Raw genomic sequence first — 17,858 nt, forward strand, 5'->3', positions numbered from 1 at the left:
TTCTTACATAACAAGAGACTATATTTTGTGGAAGAAAAAAAAACTCCATAAACATTTCTGTTGTATTCCTCGGGCTCATTTACTGCCCAATATTATAGCGAACTCAAACTGTGGAGCAGTTTACAGAATCGGCTTAAGGGAATCCTTAGAGCAAAAATATGATCAGTTTTTGAACAGCAGAAATTTGCCTTTTTCACAGGTAAAACAAAAACATCACACATGTGCTCCCAAGAATCTAAAATCTTATATATTTTGGAAAAAAGGAGGGAAACTGTTTTGTAATTTCAATCTTTGAACACTGGTTTCTTATCAGTTTTTAAATGCTTTTTAAAATGAGACTTTCTCTCAGGCTAACCTAAGCTCTCAGTACAGACTGTATCCTTACTCTGACTTTCTGAACATGTGGAATCTCTGTGCTAAGCCAACATGAGACTTATTCTGACGTGAATCTTGATTTCTGTCAGATGGTAAAGGCCATCCAGGTGTTGAGGATCCACTTGTTGGAGTTAGAGAAGGTCAATGAACTCTGCAAGGACTTCTGCAATCGTTACATCACTTGCCTCAAGACCAAGATGCACAGCGACAACCTCCTCCGGAATGACCTCGGAGGTCCCTATTCTCCGTCCCACAACAGTCTCAGTTTACAGCAGGTCAGTCATGGACACATTTCAAAACAAACAGCATCTTAAACTACCATCACAGCGTGTTAGCCTTCATGTTACAAAAAAGTTGGGCTTTTGTTTTCCAATGTTGTTTCTTTTTGTGATCTCCAGGAACTAATTCAGACCTCCTCTCCATCCATGACCTCTGTCTCCAGCTCTGCAAACCCTTCAGGGATTGTGGTGCCAGAAGGTCTGCAGCAGAGCAGCATCGCCATGACGGCCATCAATTCACCTGTGGTGTCAGGTAGACACGGGACTGCACACACACCTGTTAAAATGCCCTGACGACATTAATGTTTCAAAGTTTGTGTTGGATCTGTAAATGTTAGTTTTTATAAAATAAAGCTACAAGCAGAAACACTGTTATTGTTCAGCCTAGCATGCCAACACATTCTCATCTCAGAATCGTCACATATTGACGTTTGGTTAAGGACCCCACTTTTAGATGTTTTGGCTGTCCGCAACTCGTCCTTTTTTGAAGTGATAGGTGTTTGTAAAATCAAGGGTCCGCAATCCTCGGGAGGCAGTATCAGACACCTGTACCAGAAGAGGTACCGGGCGCGAAATGGCCCGGGACGTGGACCGGTACGGTGCAGTTCACAGACCAGAGGTTGGGGATTTAATGGGAACAGCCAGCATGTCAAAAAACAACAAATTTGGGACTTTAATTTTTGACGTGGAGGGGTCCCTAACCAAACGTCAATATGTGACAAGTTGGGAGTGAGAATATGTTGAGCATCACAATGTTCAGTCACCTGCTTACAGGTGATATTTTTGCCTTAAACCAGAGGTCTGCAACCTTTAACACTTAAAGAGCCATTCGGGTAAATTTCTCACCAACCAAAACCCAAGAGGAGCCACAAAGTCTTCACTCACCCTTTAGAAAAATAAGATACTGATTTATATTGATGTTTTTGGTACTGATATGATACATTTAATTCAACTATTTTTTTGCATAAATAAAACAAACATAAAGAGAAAATATCTTTTTTTAAATAATAAACAATAGTTTATAATTTTTGACAGAGCTTTGCATGACTTTCTTTCAAAATAAAAGACATCCAACACCATTGGATCATGTCAATAAATGCAGTAGTTATTGTTTCTGGTGCATTTTAGCCACAAATTCATAAATATAACCAACAACAACTAAATCAGAGCCACTTAAGTGATCCCTACCATATATTAAAACCATGAGGCACACTTTAAATCCTTGAATTTGTTCAAGAATAGAAAATCTGCTCTATAATCTAGTGGATTATAATTTAACTAAATTTTAATTCTGATTGTGTTTACTGACAATAAATTGATTTTATGTGATAAATGAAGTTAAAAATGAAGTCCAAATGAGTCAGTATGACGCTAATAAACTACAAAGGACTAATGGAGAATTATAGCTACTGTTGTCAGGATCCTTGAATGATTCATACAGTCCTTCAACTGTTTGTGAATGAGTTTAATAAAGTTTAAGTTGGTTTTCTTCTTTTAACTTTACTACTTATTTACTTTTCCCTTTGCAGTTACTTTTTATGTTTTTATAAATATTGTATTTAAAAAAAAAAAAAAAGCCACAACGGAGGGGTAAAAGAGCCACATTTGGTTCCGGAGCCGCAGGTTGCAGACCTCTGCTTTAAACATTAACCAGCTTTAAAGATTATCTCAAGTTTTGCAACTAAAATAAGTCACTTTTTCCAAATAAATGCTGCGACAAAATTTATACTTTTTACATTTTATTAACATTTTCTTAAGGTAGAACATCAAAAATATACAGCAAAGATCACATTTACCTCATAAAAATGTGTTTATATCTGTAAACTGTGGTTAACCTTTGTGTCACATTTAAACCACAAAAATCCAAATTAGGATCAAATCAGGGCTAGTCTGAAAAATTAAATATTATTGGCATGTTTTTGATTGACTTTAGAACCTGAGTGTGCCTGTATGTGTTCTTGACCTAAGCCTCACTTTTTATTATGCCATGTCTGTATAACGAAATGTTAATCCTGCCCTCTGGAAATCCCTGTTAACCCAAAATAAATCAATGGCTGTGCCTTTGATCACTACACGCTGAGAAGCTCAAATGTGCTTGGATAAAAGGGCCTTGATCAAGGCTAGTTAAGGCAGGAGCAGAAAGACACTTCTCTTTTTTCTTGTTTTTTTCTATTGGACATTATATTGCCTTTGAATTTGATCGTTTTTTTTTATTTTATTTTTGTGTGTGTGTATTTCTGATTGCATGGAGTAGTTAGTACACCTTCAGAGGAATTGTGAGGTTTGGGCTTCCAGTAGTGGATGAGGCCACTTGATACTCACGGCAGCAAATTATCCCGTCAGGTGGGACCCTGTACCAGTCAGTTGCCATGGTGACATCACAAGGGCCAGTGTTAACGCAGGCGCTACCGACAGGAACTATCCAGATTCAGAACTCACAGGTAATGTCATGCAGGCCGAGAGCTATTAGTCAGCCCATATGATCCCTCCCTGTGCTTTTTACCTCACACTGCTTCCCTCTTTACATCTCACAGACGGAGACCCACTGTACCGTTGCCCACTACCTCCATTCTTTTCATTGTCTTTGTTTGGTTGCAGCCCACTGCTGCAGTTCTGAGTTAACATTATTTATTCCAGTAATTTTTAAAGGCTTTCATTGTCCTTTTGGCCGTTCTTACAACACATTCTTATCCTCAAGTCATCACATATTGACATTTGGTTAAGGACCCCTCTGTCTTAAAGATTATCTTTTGGGTGTCCCCAACTCGTCGTTTTTTTAACGTGTTGGCTGTTCTCATTAAATTAAGGGTCCTCAACCTCTGGTTCACGAACCGGATCCAGTATAGTACCAGGAAGCAGAGCACACCTGTACCCTACCCAGTACTGGTACCCCAACCCAGCACCGGACTTGATACCAAATGGGGTACCGGACCCAAACCAGTACAATATGCGGTACTGCGGGCGAACTGGGCCCAGACGCAAACCGGTACCGTGTTAGGGTACGAGTACTGGACTCGTCTAGAGGACCAGTGCTTTTCTGGTACAGTGCCCCTAGAGTTCCAGACTCCTTGATTTTACGAAGAGCCAGCACGTCAAAAACCGACGAGTTAGGGTCACCCAACAAGTCAAACAGTGAACGGAGGTGTCCTCAACCAAACGTCAACATGACAACCTGGGGATGAGAATATGTTTGTTCTTGCAGATACAAAACAAGAATTCGCTTTGTTTGTTTAAGATTTTTTGATTGTAAATGAGGTATCTTTATCCAGAACTTTACTACCTTCTTTGAAGGCCCAAAGGGCCGTACAGTCACAGTCCAGTTGGTCGGCTCCACCGCCGATCACTGGTGACAACCTATAACCACCAGGAGCAATGTGAGGTTCAGTGTCTTTCTCAAAGACCTTTCAACAACCGAACCAGTAATCTTCCAAGCAGATGTCGACATCTCTATCTCATGGCCATCCCATGGTGCATAAAGTGTAAAACAAATCCAACACAGATCAGTTTTGCCCAGGACTTTGATCCATATTTTGTCACAATTATCTACAACCAGCTGGAAAGCAGAACCCCAATGATTAAAACAGATACAGAGATAAAGAGTGCTGTCATGTGCAGAAACAATACATGACCAACTTCTCTTTTATCATAAAGGGAGTGGTCAAATTATTCCTGAAATAATCTTACCAGAACAATTCTAAATAAATTAAATCAACTTGTTTTTTTAATCTCCAAACAAGACCATATGAAACTTCTAAAATGGAACAAAAAATAGACAAGTTGATGACTTCCAAAAAAAACAAAATTTTTTTATTACACAGCAGTACCATACAAATAATATGTAAATAGTTGTTTTGTCAACAAATATATACATATTTTTGCATTATTAGGCCTCTCAACCAATCCTTTGGGTGACTTTTAGACGTTGTGTCCTCTCCCTATAGATGGGATTGTAATGAGTTCCTCCAAGTTTTCTTTTCTTGTTTGTTATGTAACGCAGTGACGTCTTATCACATCGTGGCTGCCTTGACATTTAATGACTTGTCTTAGTGATTCATCTTTAATAGTTATTTTTAAATTACATACTAATGCCAACATATTATAAGTCAACTTATTTGAAAATATCAGTTTATGAGTACATTTTTGTGGAGTGGAGTGAATCATTACTAAAAAAGGGACAGAAATCTGGCCCATTAACTTGATGTGCAGCAGCAGTTGTGCAGATATTGCAATTTTTTTCAATCATAAAGAAAGTAAAGCAAGTTATGGAAACAGATCAATCCTAATGTAACACCTGGTGAAAGCAAACACCTCTTCAGCTTTCGCTGGTTTTACTAAGAACATCTCAAAGTTAAACACGCCAGAAGATCAGCTTTATGTTCAGTAAACTTGCAAAAGGAAGTGCAACTTAAGGGCTTAAGTGTATCCATATGGGTGCTGACTGTTTTAGAAAAGGAGCAGTTGTACCTAAAAGGGAGCAAATGAGGCTCAAACAGCCACTTCAACAGACGCCATGAAAGTGGAACATATTGCCTTGTGTGTTGGAAGTGTAAACAGTTGTGAGGATATTGTAAGTTACACACACATACAGGTGATGCTATCATACGGTGTCCTTACACGCACCCAGTCGTGGGATGCTTGTGATACATCAACACATTCTCATCCCCAACTTGCCACATATTGACGTTTGGTTAAAGACCCCTACGCATCACTTTTTGACATTTTGAGTGTCCCCAACCCATCGTCTTTTGACGTGTTGGTTGCTCAAAAAAATCAAGGGTCTATAACCCTCAGGACACAGAGCCAGATAAGGTACCAGACCCAGACTGGTCCTCTGGGGTTCATCCAAATCCAGTACCCTAAACCGGCACTGGATACAGTACCGGATGCGGTGCCAGGCACAGACTGGTCCTTGGGGCATATACAGTACCAGTTCCTAAATCCAGTACCCTAACTCGGCACTGAACGAAATACTGGATGCGGTACGAGACGCAGACTGGTCCTTGGGGCGTATCCAGTACCAGTAACCTTACCTGGTGCTGGACGCAGTACCAAATGCAGTACCAGACGCAGACTGGTCCTCTGGGTACGTCCAGTACAAGTACCTAAACCCAGTACCAGTACCCTAACCTGGTACTGGACGAGATACCAGGTTAGGGTACCAGTACCGGAATAAGGTAGCAGTGCGCTCCGCATCCCAGTACTGGACCGATTCTGGTTTGCAGCTCGGAAGTTGTGGGCCCGTGATTTAATGAGAACATTTAACGATGCATTGGTAACACCCAAAACGCCAATTTTTGACGCGGAGGTGTCCTTAGCCAAATGTCAATATGTGACGAGTTGGGAGTGAGAATGTGTTGGATGCATAACTGTCCTCACAAATTATACTCAGATCATCTTTCTGCCATCTATTCTTTTTCTTAACCAGATTATGTCCCGGCTACTGTTAGGTGAAGGCCTCCAATCAGCTTATTTCCTAATTTCTAACAGTCAACCCACAAGCAGGAAGCACCTACACATCACTTGAACAACACAACTGCACAGGGTTCCTGAAAAATCCAAACTTGACGCGCCTGCGTCTTACCTACTTAACCTTCTTCTAAAAGTTTTTACTACAAACTATCACCAGCATGCCCGTAGAAAAATAACGCTGGAACATTTTTTCTTGACGGGTTGACTGAGTGGTTAACCATCAACTCTGGATCTTGAAATCTATCCCAAAACAACAAAAACTTCATCTAATCCCAGCAGGTGACGTCCAAACCTGACCAAACTTTCATTCACACACTATCCCTAAATCTAACCGGGAGCCTCGTGTGTGTACTCTGCACTATTAGAACTGAACAAGTTCTACAAGTCCTTCTAAAATTAGTAAATATTCCAGAAATGCTCGAACATGTCAGTACATATTAAACAAGTTTTCCATGAACTCCTAGCAATTTGGTTTATTTCTGAAATGCAAACATTTGGTTTTATCTGCTGCTCCCTTAAATCCAGTACACACAAGAATATGTATTTTAACATTTTAATATATATTCAGTTGCCATGGCGACATTTCAGATGGTATTTCTGCCTTCACCACAAGAAAGAAAAATGCGATCTGTAGCCTCCCTGTTGTTTCCATAGCAACAATAACTACTCGAAACCGTCTGCTTCTTTATCTCTCACTATTTACGATTTTAATGTATTTTATAAAGGTGAACATGGATCTGACATCCCTGTTGGACAGTGAAGACAAGAAGTCCAAGAACAAAAGGGGGGTGCTGCCCAAACACGCCACGAATATCATGCGCTCTTGGCTCTTCCAGCACCTCATGGTGGGACAGAAACCTTTTTAGGAGATGTATCAAAGACGGAGCGAGGCCCAGACTTTGAGAAAGTAACATGAAGTCTGTTTGTTCCAGCATCCATACCCAACAGAGGACGAGAAGAGACAGATCGCAGCACAAACAAGTCTCACCCTTTTGCAAGTGAACAATTGGTAAGAAGCCAGAGGTTTGTCATTTTAGATAAACTCTTGTGTCACAGATGAAGTCAAATGTTGACTCGACTAGAGAAGGGAAAATCAGGATTTTTCCAGAGTAGACATGCATCCTATGAAAACTGGAGCTCTCGTTTCATTGATGATACTGTGGTGCCACCTTCTGGTCGTTCATGCATACATAGACATGCTCTACTACTTCTTCAAGACTTAAATGTTTCAGCTGTGTGGAACGTAGAAACATACACCATCCTAGTCAAGAAAATTCTATCACATTTTTTACAGTATAATACCTCACAGAGATCAGATTTAATCTCTTTGAACAATCTTGATAAAGAAAATATCCTTCTTGTGTTGTCCCTCACTGAAGTTTAGCTCATTCCTCATATTATAACTTCTTAAAAACTATCAGCTCCTCCCACGCTTGTAATCTAATTAACAGGTCTTGATAAATGTTCCCTGCAATGTTTGACACAAACGTTTGAAATTTAAGGATTTTTTTTTCAGTTTATCCTGTGAATAATGTTTGTTTCTTTAGTCAGTTCTCCATCAATATTTTAGAATAGCTGTTATCTGCTAAACTCTGAGGTTGTGTCCTTCATCTCCACGTTTTTTAGGTTCATTAATGCCCGCCGGCGTATCCTCCAGCCCATGTTGGATGCCAGTAACCCAGACCCAGCTCCCAAAGCAAAGAAAATGAAGTCGCAGCATCGCCCAACACAACGCTTCTGGCCGGACTCCATTGTTGCTGGAGTACTGCAGACCCACAGATCCCAGACGGGAGGCAATTCAGAGAGTAAGTCAGCCTTAACAGCCTTTAAATAAAAGCATACTGTTAATCCACACTGCCAGGGGTAAAAGTCAACATCTTAAGAACTTTATCCTGTAATCACCTGAAATTCATGAAGTTCAATTCAAGTTTAAACTAAACCACGAGAAGAGACTGTTCACTCTTATACTGTCAACATAATGGTAGTAAAGACAGTACTTAGTTCAGAAATGTCTGCTAAATTCTTCCCTTCTCCCTACCCCTACAATTAGTCCCCCAAAAAACAACGTTCAGGAAAATAATGTCTCTGGTTGTGTCTGAATTCCCCCCACTCACTATATAGTGTGTTCTTCATTTTCTAGTGCTGTCCCAATCTGCTAATTCCATAATCGAGAGCCCTCGAAACTTCCCAGAAGTCTTTGTGAAAAACTAGCGTCCATCGATGCTCACTAGATTAGTGAATATAGACCACAATGCATTGTGGTCGAACAATTTCGAATAAAAAAACATGTTTAAATGTAATATTTGAATAAACCATCCAAATGTTCACCATCAGAACACAGTGGAGTCAAAAATAAACGTTAGTAAATGTTCGTATTTATTCGATTTTCACTTTGTGAAATCGGTGACGTCATATCTGGTGTTTAGAAAAACGAAAGAAAAATTGTGAGCATTGTTTCATTTTCTTGTGTGAGTGCCTTTCAGTCCAGGTCTCCCTTAAAAAAGATATTTAATATTAATGGGATTTCCTGGTAAAATAAAGGCTAAACAAAAAAAATAAATAAAAATGTTGTTTTGATGATTAGGAAGTTTTCTGTTTTCAATTGTACTTATTTTGAAAGCATCCTAGTTTTTCAGAACTGGGGTGTAAACAAACATTTTTGTGGTGACAGAAACGATTGTTTTTTTTTTTTCAAAGCAAACCATAAACAGAAAAAGTATTGTTGATGCTAACATCTCTAATGTGTCCCACAGACCCCCTGAGCATGGACAGTCTCCAATCCCTGTCCTCAGACTCAGCAACTCTGGCCATACAGCAAGCCATGCTCGGTGCTGACGACTCCATGGACGGCACAGAGGATGAGGACGAGGAGGAGGAAGAAGATGAAGAGGATGGGATGGAGGACGAGGAGGATGAGGAGGATGGAAGAGAGGATCACGACAGGGGGAGGCAACTGTCCAGGGAAAGAGGGAGGAGAGATCTAAGCTTGGGGCCCACAGAGGAACTGGACTAAGGGCTTCATGACCTTTGACCTTGGCTGTCAGCTTCACACAGCCCATTCTTGTAGAACCACTCTGCAAAGCCCCAGCGTTTAAGGCCATATCAGGTCTTCAGAGACTTCTGTGGAACCTGTCAGAAACATTTGTCTTAACCCTCATGACTGTAGACACATTTTAGTTTAGTGTTTTTGCTTTGGGGTTGTTTTTTATTCACAGTGAGCTGTTTGAATTTGTGGGAAACAGCACACTTCTGTACTCCATGGTTCTGTTTTCCATGACATAAAATTGCACAGAAACTAAAGAGTTGAAGAGATTGTTGTCAGATTTTTTTAGAGCATTATTAGCCTGTTTAAAGATTTGTTGCATGCTGTCAGAAAAACGGGACATTTTGAAATGCTGCACAGGACAATGACGACATGTATTAAAGATTCATCGACCTTTGTACAGGAAGGTGTGTGGAAACCGCTGTTTAAGCGAATGTATTATTGTGGCATCTGAATTACCAGAAAAAAGGGCTGTAGTCTTTTTGTTAACAGTTTACAGGAATACACGATTTCACTCTGGAGCCAGTGTGGGATTTCACTTTGTAAAATCTGTTTCAAGAAGAGGGAAGTGGCTGTTGGAGATGGCGTCCTCTGCTGGACATCCTTCCGATCTATTAGGGGGCTCTGATTTTGGGTTCACACCACAAAGCGGTGCGGAACGGAGGCACTTCCATTGGGCGCCGTTGTTAACTTATGGTGTTACACCAGACGCAAAGCGCAGTGCAGCGATCGTTTCTCCGTCAGTTCTGTTTTTTGTTGGAGTGATCCGTGTCAATCCTGAAAGGAAGTCACACCAAGACACACGAGAAAATTGGGTCAATTTTCAAAATATAACCAAATTTTCACAATAAGATACCATGATTAAAAAAATATGATCGCATTTGTCAATCTAAACAGACTGAAGAGATGAAAATACAGTAAACACACAAAAAACAAACACACACATACAGATCAATGTAGTGGGCTGACAATAAAGCGGGGGGGCGTGGTTTTTGGTGTCTAAAAACACAATCAACGAGACAGAGAGCAGTTGGGGACAAAGTCAAGATGAACGATGTCAAATTAATTGTAGAAGCTCTAAATAACCACAGCTGAGCAGAAGCGCCTGGCCACTGTCACGAAAAAACACGCAAGTGGTGTGAACTGGAGGTGAAGCGGATTCCACCCAGACATCGCTTCACGTCGTGTGGTGTGAACCCAGCATGAGTTTAAACAGCACTCTCAGTACGTTTCTTCCTCAGAGTGAATCTCTTCATTCATTTGCAAGCATAACATTCAAATGTCTTTTTCTACAGTGAAACACTAAAAAGTAGAACACAGACACTGACTGCACATATGATGAGTATGTCAGACTTTTCTTACATTTAGATTCTGACGCTAAAGATTTGCATATTTATTCAGTTTCTGTGAACGTATGTGTGCGTGTGTGCCCTCAGAACGTAGCTCAAAGAAGAACTCCGTTTCTAATCATGGTTATTAAACCAGGTGGCAGCCATGTACATACTGTACATGCATGACACTAATCATGAACTCTGAAAAAATGCCTCAGACTTTTGGTGAGTTTAAGGGATTGTGCTGGTCACCACAAACTGATGTCCTAAAATATCAGAACACTGGAGCATTGACTGTAAATAGAGTACTGGATAGAGCTGGTATGATGTCACACATAGAAAAATGCCTTACCTCCAGCTCCAGCAAAATGAAGCCAATTCAGTCACCATTTTCCAGGATATGGACGTCGCCATGTTGGAGCCAGATGACAGTGATTGGTCCGAGTCGGTCTGCATCAATGTTTCTATGGAAACTGCTGTCACCAAACATGAGTGAGCTTGTTCAAAGCCCACACTCCTTCCACTGAAACCAGCTCGGGACAATCTGTCAATCAGGAGCCAGTGCTTTTACTGTGACATCTGATTGGTTATTTTATATCTTGAAAAAGTTGTGATAAAGAAAAAATGTCTTATAAGAAAATAGGATTAGCAAGAAGATGTTAAGATAAATATATCAGACCAAGAACGCTTATTCTGTCAAATAAAATGAGTACAGGCTGTTTATTTCTTCATAGAAGTCTATGGGATTTGGGCTTCCTGGAGCCAGCATGTACTTCCTGTTTGGAATGTGAGGGGGGAGGAGTCACTCAGCCCAGTTCTCTATGTACAGTCATTACTTCGGAGCCAACTTTTTTGTTTTTTTACAAGAGATGCCCTTTTGAGGAAAACATAAAGGTAGACAAAATAGACTTGTCTCCTCTTCCATTTTCTACAAAAATACTCCAAGAAACAGTGCATTTGTCCTTTCTTTTTGTTTGTCAAAAACAGTTTAAAAACCCTCTCATTTTAAATGTGAATTTGTCTTTAAAAAAAGTCATGTCATGCCGAGTTTCGCAGTTGTTCGGTGTGGAGTATGTTTCTCATGAATATTCTTTTCTCAGTTGCCTTCTTAATGGATCTTCCACAGCAAAAAATTCTATTTTGTTTGTACACTTTGTTGTCAAAATCTATTGTGTTCCAATACACCGATTTTAATAATTAAATCTTTCTCATTTTCTCATACCTCCAGCCACAATCCTATTCATTTCTCATCTTTCTAATTTTCATTTCTGCTGATGGAACAAAACTTCAAGTGACATGATGATATGGTTAGGATTTTGCCTTTTCCTCCGTCACCACCCATCCACTTGTTATGGATCAAGCCTGTAATCTAAGTGTTTGGAACATGCCATCCAAAATTATCCAAGAGAACTTTCTGTCCAATTTATTTGGAATGTTTAACTTCCTGTACATTTTTTACAGAAGCATATTTATTTGTGTTTTTTTAATGCAGCTAAAGCCTTTATCAATTACCTGTTGTAAATATCTTTCAGATTTTATCTTTGGACAAATTTAAATGACAAGAACCAATGCTAAAAATTATGTTAGGTATCAGTGGTTAAATTAAGAACAAATACTACCACAATTAGTCCTTAAGTGATAAGGACATTACATTAGTTGTATTTCAATGTGTTTTGATGTCCTTGAAGAAATCCTGGTAAGTTTTCTGGAAATCAAACCCTCCCTGCATTGGCTGTGGTAAGAACTTTAATTGGACATTTTTGACGCCACGGCAGTAAGTTTTGGTAGGAATGATTGTGTGTGTGTAAATTGTAAATTGGCTTTTCTCTGTAGCCTGTGGAACATTTTACATCTGGTTGCTAAACTGGTACCGTGCAGTGACAGAATAGCAATCAGAACTGCGGCTTGCTGCTACAAGATTCTAGTTTCCTCATGCTTGACTGTTGGTTTGCATAATTTGTCTCAGTATTGGTTGGAACTGAATACGTGTACCAGCAAAAACTTTTTAGAATAAAAATTGTTAGTCACTGGGTTCAGTTAAAGTGAAACTTTAAACAGCTGACATTGTGTTGGATGAAGATTTTGAAAGTTTTCGCTTTAGGTTTTGTTTCAGGTGGCTGGTCCTCTTCAGTCTTCGATTCCCAACAGAATGCCAGGTGTGAAACCACGTGAAGGAGTGAATACATCTGTTTCCACAAAGCATTTTAACTGAGCCCAGAGGAGTTTTCTCATATCAAAGCAGACCAGTCAAAGAAAAAAATATTAACGTTGCAAAAAAATTGCCTTTATCGTCATTCCAATGATTCCAACAAAGTTCCTTACTCCTGCTAACCTCAATCGTTGATGAGGAAAAATATGACAAAAAAGGGCCTATACCATGCAAAAATCAACTTTTTGATCTTTTAAGTGTATTATAATGTTCATCATTCCTCACTATAAACAACCCCACAGTGGTAGTTTGATCCATTCGCTTATTTCTGAGCAATCCCCTAAAAACCCGCCGTCACACTGTGATGTCACAAAGTGAGAACAAACCATTCAGGAAGAGTCTGCTCTGACAGCACCGCCCCCAGACTAACACACTCACAATTTCTCCATGGAGCTGGCAGTGATCAACTAAAAACTATCATTTTAATGCACAATGATGTGTATTTGGGCAGATCAGTGATGGCCATTATTAATTCATTATTTTTGAAAAAAAGATTTATGTGCTGCTGTCAACCCTAAAATAACGTAAACTTACTTTATGTAGGAAAATAAATACACTGCTATTATTTAAGCCCCCCTCCAGTTGTATTTTGATCTGTTGTAAAAGCTTTCCTTGTGTTCTTTTGATTATGCTTATTGTTTCTATTGACAAAATCAAAACACCTGTGTTGTTTTCTAGGACATAGTTTCTGCAGAGCAGCAGCTGTTAATCCAAAATTCGCCTCAGAGTTGTGAGTGAGCTTCATGGAATGGGTTTCCATGACCAAGCCGCTGCATCAAGCCACACAAGTGCAATGCAAAGCGTCGAGGCAGTGGTGTAAAGCACACCGCCACTGGACACTGGAGTACTGGAGACACCTTCTCTGGAGGGAAATTTGGTGGAGGAGGAATGATGGTGTGGGCTTGTTTTTTAGGGGTTGGGCTTTGCCCCTTAGTTCCATTGAAATGAACCTGAAAGACTCAGGACACCATAACATTTTAGACAATTCCATGCTCCCAGCCTTGTGAGAACAGTTGGGAGCGGGCCCCTTCCTCTTCCAACATGACTATGCACCAGAGCGCAAAGCAAGGTCCATAAAGACATGGAGGGCAGAGTCTGGTGTGGATGAACTGGACTGGTCTCCACAGGATGGGATGAATTCGACCGGAGACCGAGAGCCAGACCTGATCAGTGTTTGACCTGACCAATGTGCTTTAGGAAGAATGGTCCAAAATTTCTATAAACACTAGGGATGCAACAATATTCGATATAAAATCGAACCGTTCGATATACGTTCCACGTTTCGGTACGACACTTTTTACGATACATGTTTTATTTATTCAGTACCACCTTTAGCGTGTGTCTGTGTATTAAGTTCTTTGTTCTGAATCGGTCTGCTAAAGGTCGGATCATACTCTCCCTCTCCCTGCCAGAAACTATTCTGCCTCTCCCCCGGGAGGCGGAGCCCAAATGCTAAAAACAGTAGCATTTTAGCTAAATGCTGTTTAGCTACAGAGACAGTCATAGCTAGAGGGACGAATGCAGTAGTTGCCGGCAAAGTTACTGCGTGAAAAGAGCCAGAATCCATAAATATCCTTTGGGGATACTTCCTTAAATATCAGAAGAATCTCGACCATTTCTGGTACATATTAAAACATGCAGCATATCTGGAGATATCTGGGCTGGCAATACTGACATAGGACATATAGTGTGTCAGGATACTAGTTGAGTCTTATTTAGGTCATATCCAAGTTTGGAAATTGACCTACAGTCATATCTGGTGATACCGAAAAAGGTCAGAATCCTGTCTTTTCTGTAGTGACTATTTTTTTAAGTGTTGACCCATTTCTGATGCATATCCTGAGTGATTACCATCTGCCATATCTCGCCATACCTCCTGATTGGAAGATTGTGGGTTCGATTCCCGCCTTGCCCCACCATGTGTCAAAGTGTCCTTGGGCAAGAGACTGAACCTCTACATTACCTCTGGTGGGAAGTGCTTCGGGCCTTCGAGGAAGGTAGAAAAGCGCTATTCAAGTATATGATCTATGCAATATATGAAAAACTGATACTGCGTTGGGACCAGGGGCGGAGCTACAGGGTGGCTGCCACCCCAGCAAAGTGGCTTTCCTCAAAATGCACCAAAATACCCTCTATTCCTCTACTCTTGGTCACTAACTTTTAATAAAAAAGTTAGGAACCTTTTTACAAGCATTAGTTTCTCCTAGGACGGTCAGAGGCGGAGCTTCATCCCACTATTTATTGTTTACAAAGACCAGCTCGCACTGGAGTGTAATTTTTGGCTAAAAAATCTTCCAATGTAAGGTAAGTTTTGCAAAGATGAAATATGTAAATACTGAATACTTGTCTCTCTACCAAAATCACTAGAGCACTTATGATGAATATTTGAAAGAGATTTTATGATTTGGGTTTGTCATGACTGCAGGCTACAAAGAAAATGCTCCACCTTAAATGCGGCGCCAGATCTAAACTTCGTTCAATCAACACTCGCGCATATTTTCTTTAGAAACTGCCCTTGTAGATATTATTACACATATATTATGTTATTTTAGTATTATTGTGGTGGGATGGATTTGCTTTCTGAGCATTATTATTCTATAAATGAACAAAGCTTGATTGTGTAGAAAGCAGCGCTCCACCTGAGGACAGGTGTGTCTGTGGGGGGAGTGAGGATGAAGAATTCCCTCCGTGCATGTGAGAGCCGCTGCACGTGCCAGCTGACAGGAGAAAGTTTTCCACTGCATGTTCATTGTGCGTTGAGGTTCTGTCCCTGCTACTATTCTATTTAGTTAGTAATGCTCAGCTAAATGACGGCTAAAGAGATAATAAGCACGGAGCGCACGTGAGCGTGGATGCGCAAGAGTTATGTATATCTTTTTGAAATCATTTAAGCTACAAATGGAGTTGGTGTTTGTGTTTATTTACAGCATTTAATCCTGAATGGCCAGAGTCCTTTCTGTTTGTACTTCCCATTGGGAGTTCTAAACCAGTATGTCTCATATGTTCTGAAACTGTTGCACTCATTAAAAGTGCAAACGCCACTATGAGGCAAAGCATAAAACATTTGAGGAAACATACCCCCTCAAGCTAGAAGTGAGGTCACAAAAGATAGTAGTCTCAGAGCCCAATACGAGCAATCAACCAGGATCCTGAGCAACACATTCACTGCCCAACAACGTGCTCATGAATGTTCCCTCAGAGTGGCTTGGATTTTAGGACAACATAAAAAGCCATTTACTGATGGAGGTATTGTTAAAGAGTGTATGCATGCAGTTGCAGAAACACTTATGGAAGGAAAACAGAAACAAGAACTTTGTGACAAACTAAAGCAAGTGTCCATGTCAGCATTATCTGCCACAAAATGGGGTGAAATTTTAACTCAGGATGTGCTAATCCAGCTGGATGAATCCATCCATAATGCACCATGTGTAAGCTTGGCTATGGATGAATCCACAGATATAAGTGATAATGCTCAACTATTGGTGTACGCCAGGTTCTTTAACTCACACCAGAAATCCTTTTGTGAAGATCTGTTAGGTATTACATCGCTTGAGACCAGTACAAGTGGAGAGGACATTTACCTGGCTGTTAAAGAAATGTTAATCAGGAGAGGAATAGATCTGAAACAAGTGGTTCAATTACAACAGATGGAGCCCCTGCTGTGATTGGAAGAGAGAAAGGAGCTGTAGCAAGACTGAAAGAGGACAATCCTGAGCTCAAATCTTACCATTGCATCATCCATCAGTCTGTCCTCTGTGCCTCCCTGTCAGATGAACATGCTGAGGTTATGAACACTGTGATGGAAATGATCAATTTTCTCAGGGCATCTTCTTCCTATCAGCATCCCCTGCTGAGGGACTTCCTTAGAGAAGTTGATGCCAGCGCCGATGAACTTTTGCTGCACAGCAATGTGCGATGGCTCAGCAAAAGGCGGGTGCTTGCACGCTTTTGGTCCATAAGGAGAGAAGTGGCATGTTTTTTTTGCAAAGTTAAGAAATCAGAAAGCTGAAGTTTTCTCTTTTTTAGAGAATGAAAAACATATGGACCATTTTGCATTCTTGGTGGATTTAACTTCACATTTAAATGAACTGAATTTGAAGCTGCAGGGCAAGGACAATTCAATCTGTGAGTTGGTGACAGCTGCTTGCTCCTTTCGGGGAAAACTTGAGGTGTTCAAGGAGGACCTACAGGGACACTGTGCACACTTCTCAGCAATAAAGGAGCAAGTGCAGGGACAGTGCGATGTGTCGGATTTTGTCAACTTTATTGACAAGTTAATTGTAAACTTCAGCAACCGTTTTGACAGCTTCAAATTTGGACAGCAGCTCACTGTGTTCATCCTGAATCCATATCTCAACATAGACGTCAGGCTGTTCTCAAAAGACAGCACTTTGAATGGGCAAATCCTGGGCTGCTCCAGGTGAAACCGGTGGATCTCCAAGAAGATGTGACCCTGAATGAGCAGATTTTAACAACCGACTCTTCCACTTTCTGGACCCAAATGGTCCCTGAGACAGTTTAAAGATCTGAGGAAAGTAGCCATACGTATCTTGACCATGTTTGGCTCCACACACAACTGTGAGGCCAGGTTTTCAACAATGAACATAATTAAAATCAAGCATTGTTCCAGGCTCACCAATGAAAACCTATGCATGAGAATGGCCCTGACACCATTTGAACCCAGATTTAAAATCCTGGCTGGACAAGCTAGAGCTCAATTCTCTCACCGAGAGAAAAAAATGTGGGAGATCAGTTTTGTTTTTACTTTAAAAAAAAGTTTTCAGTTTTGAAATGCAACCATGATAAATGAAAAAACTGTACATTCCTCCTGGGAGGTGTTTGATTCGTGGAACAAGCTAATAAGGGCTAGTAGATTCCCCTCTCATTTCGTTTCTTGGTTATGTCTGCAGTTGTCCTAGTAGAGTTCCTGTTGTGTGTGTGATACACAGTTCAATGTGTTTTATGTTATGTGACATTGAATAATGTCAAAAACTTTTTCATTGTATTGAATTCATTTGAAGTGAGATTTAGATATTACTTGCATATATATGTGCCACAAATCTTTGGCTACTTAAAAGTATATTACTCTGAATATTTAGACTTTTTTTCCAGATCTTCACTTCATGATTTTTTTCCAAACTGGACCTCTTAAA

General features: G+C 40.3%; 1 protein-coding gene across 3 annotated transcripts in view; it reads left to right on the plus strand.

The window, feature by feature from the left end:
- pknox2 (pbx/knotted 1 homeobox 2) overlaps positions 1-11,717 on the plus strand; it is a 105,647-nt gene extending 93,930 nt beyond the window's left edge. For all 3 annotated transcript variants that reach the window (XM_024261670.2, XM_024261672.2, XM_024261671.2), the window contains 7 exons: positions 465-650; positions 774-906; positions 2,997-3,094; positions 6,848-6,967; positions 7,055-7,131; positions 7,749-7,927; positions 8,876-11,717. In XM_024261670.2, coding sequence (XP_024117438.1) covers positions 465-650; positions 774-906; positions 2,997-3,094; positions 6,848-6,967; positions 7,055-7,131; positions 7,749-7,927; positions 8,876-9,135 — 1,053 coding nt within the window. In that variant the 3' untranslated portion in view covers positions 9,136-11,717. The remainder of the gene's footprint in view (positions 1-464; positions 651-773; positions 907-2,996; positions 3,095-6,847; positions 6,968-7,054; positions 7,132-7,748; positions 7,928-8,875) is intronic.
- Positions 11,718-17,858: the final 6,141 nt, after the last annotated feature.

Source organism: Oryzias melastigma, linkage group LG14, assembly GCF_002922805.2.
Source record: "Oryzias melastigma strain HK-1 linkage group LG14, ASM292280v2, whole genome shotgun sequence".
Classification (NCBI taxonomy): Eukaryota; Metazoa; Chordata; class Actinopteri; order Beloniformes; family Adrianichthyidae; genus Oryzias; species Oryzias melastigma.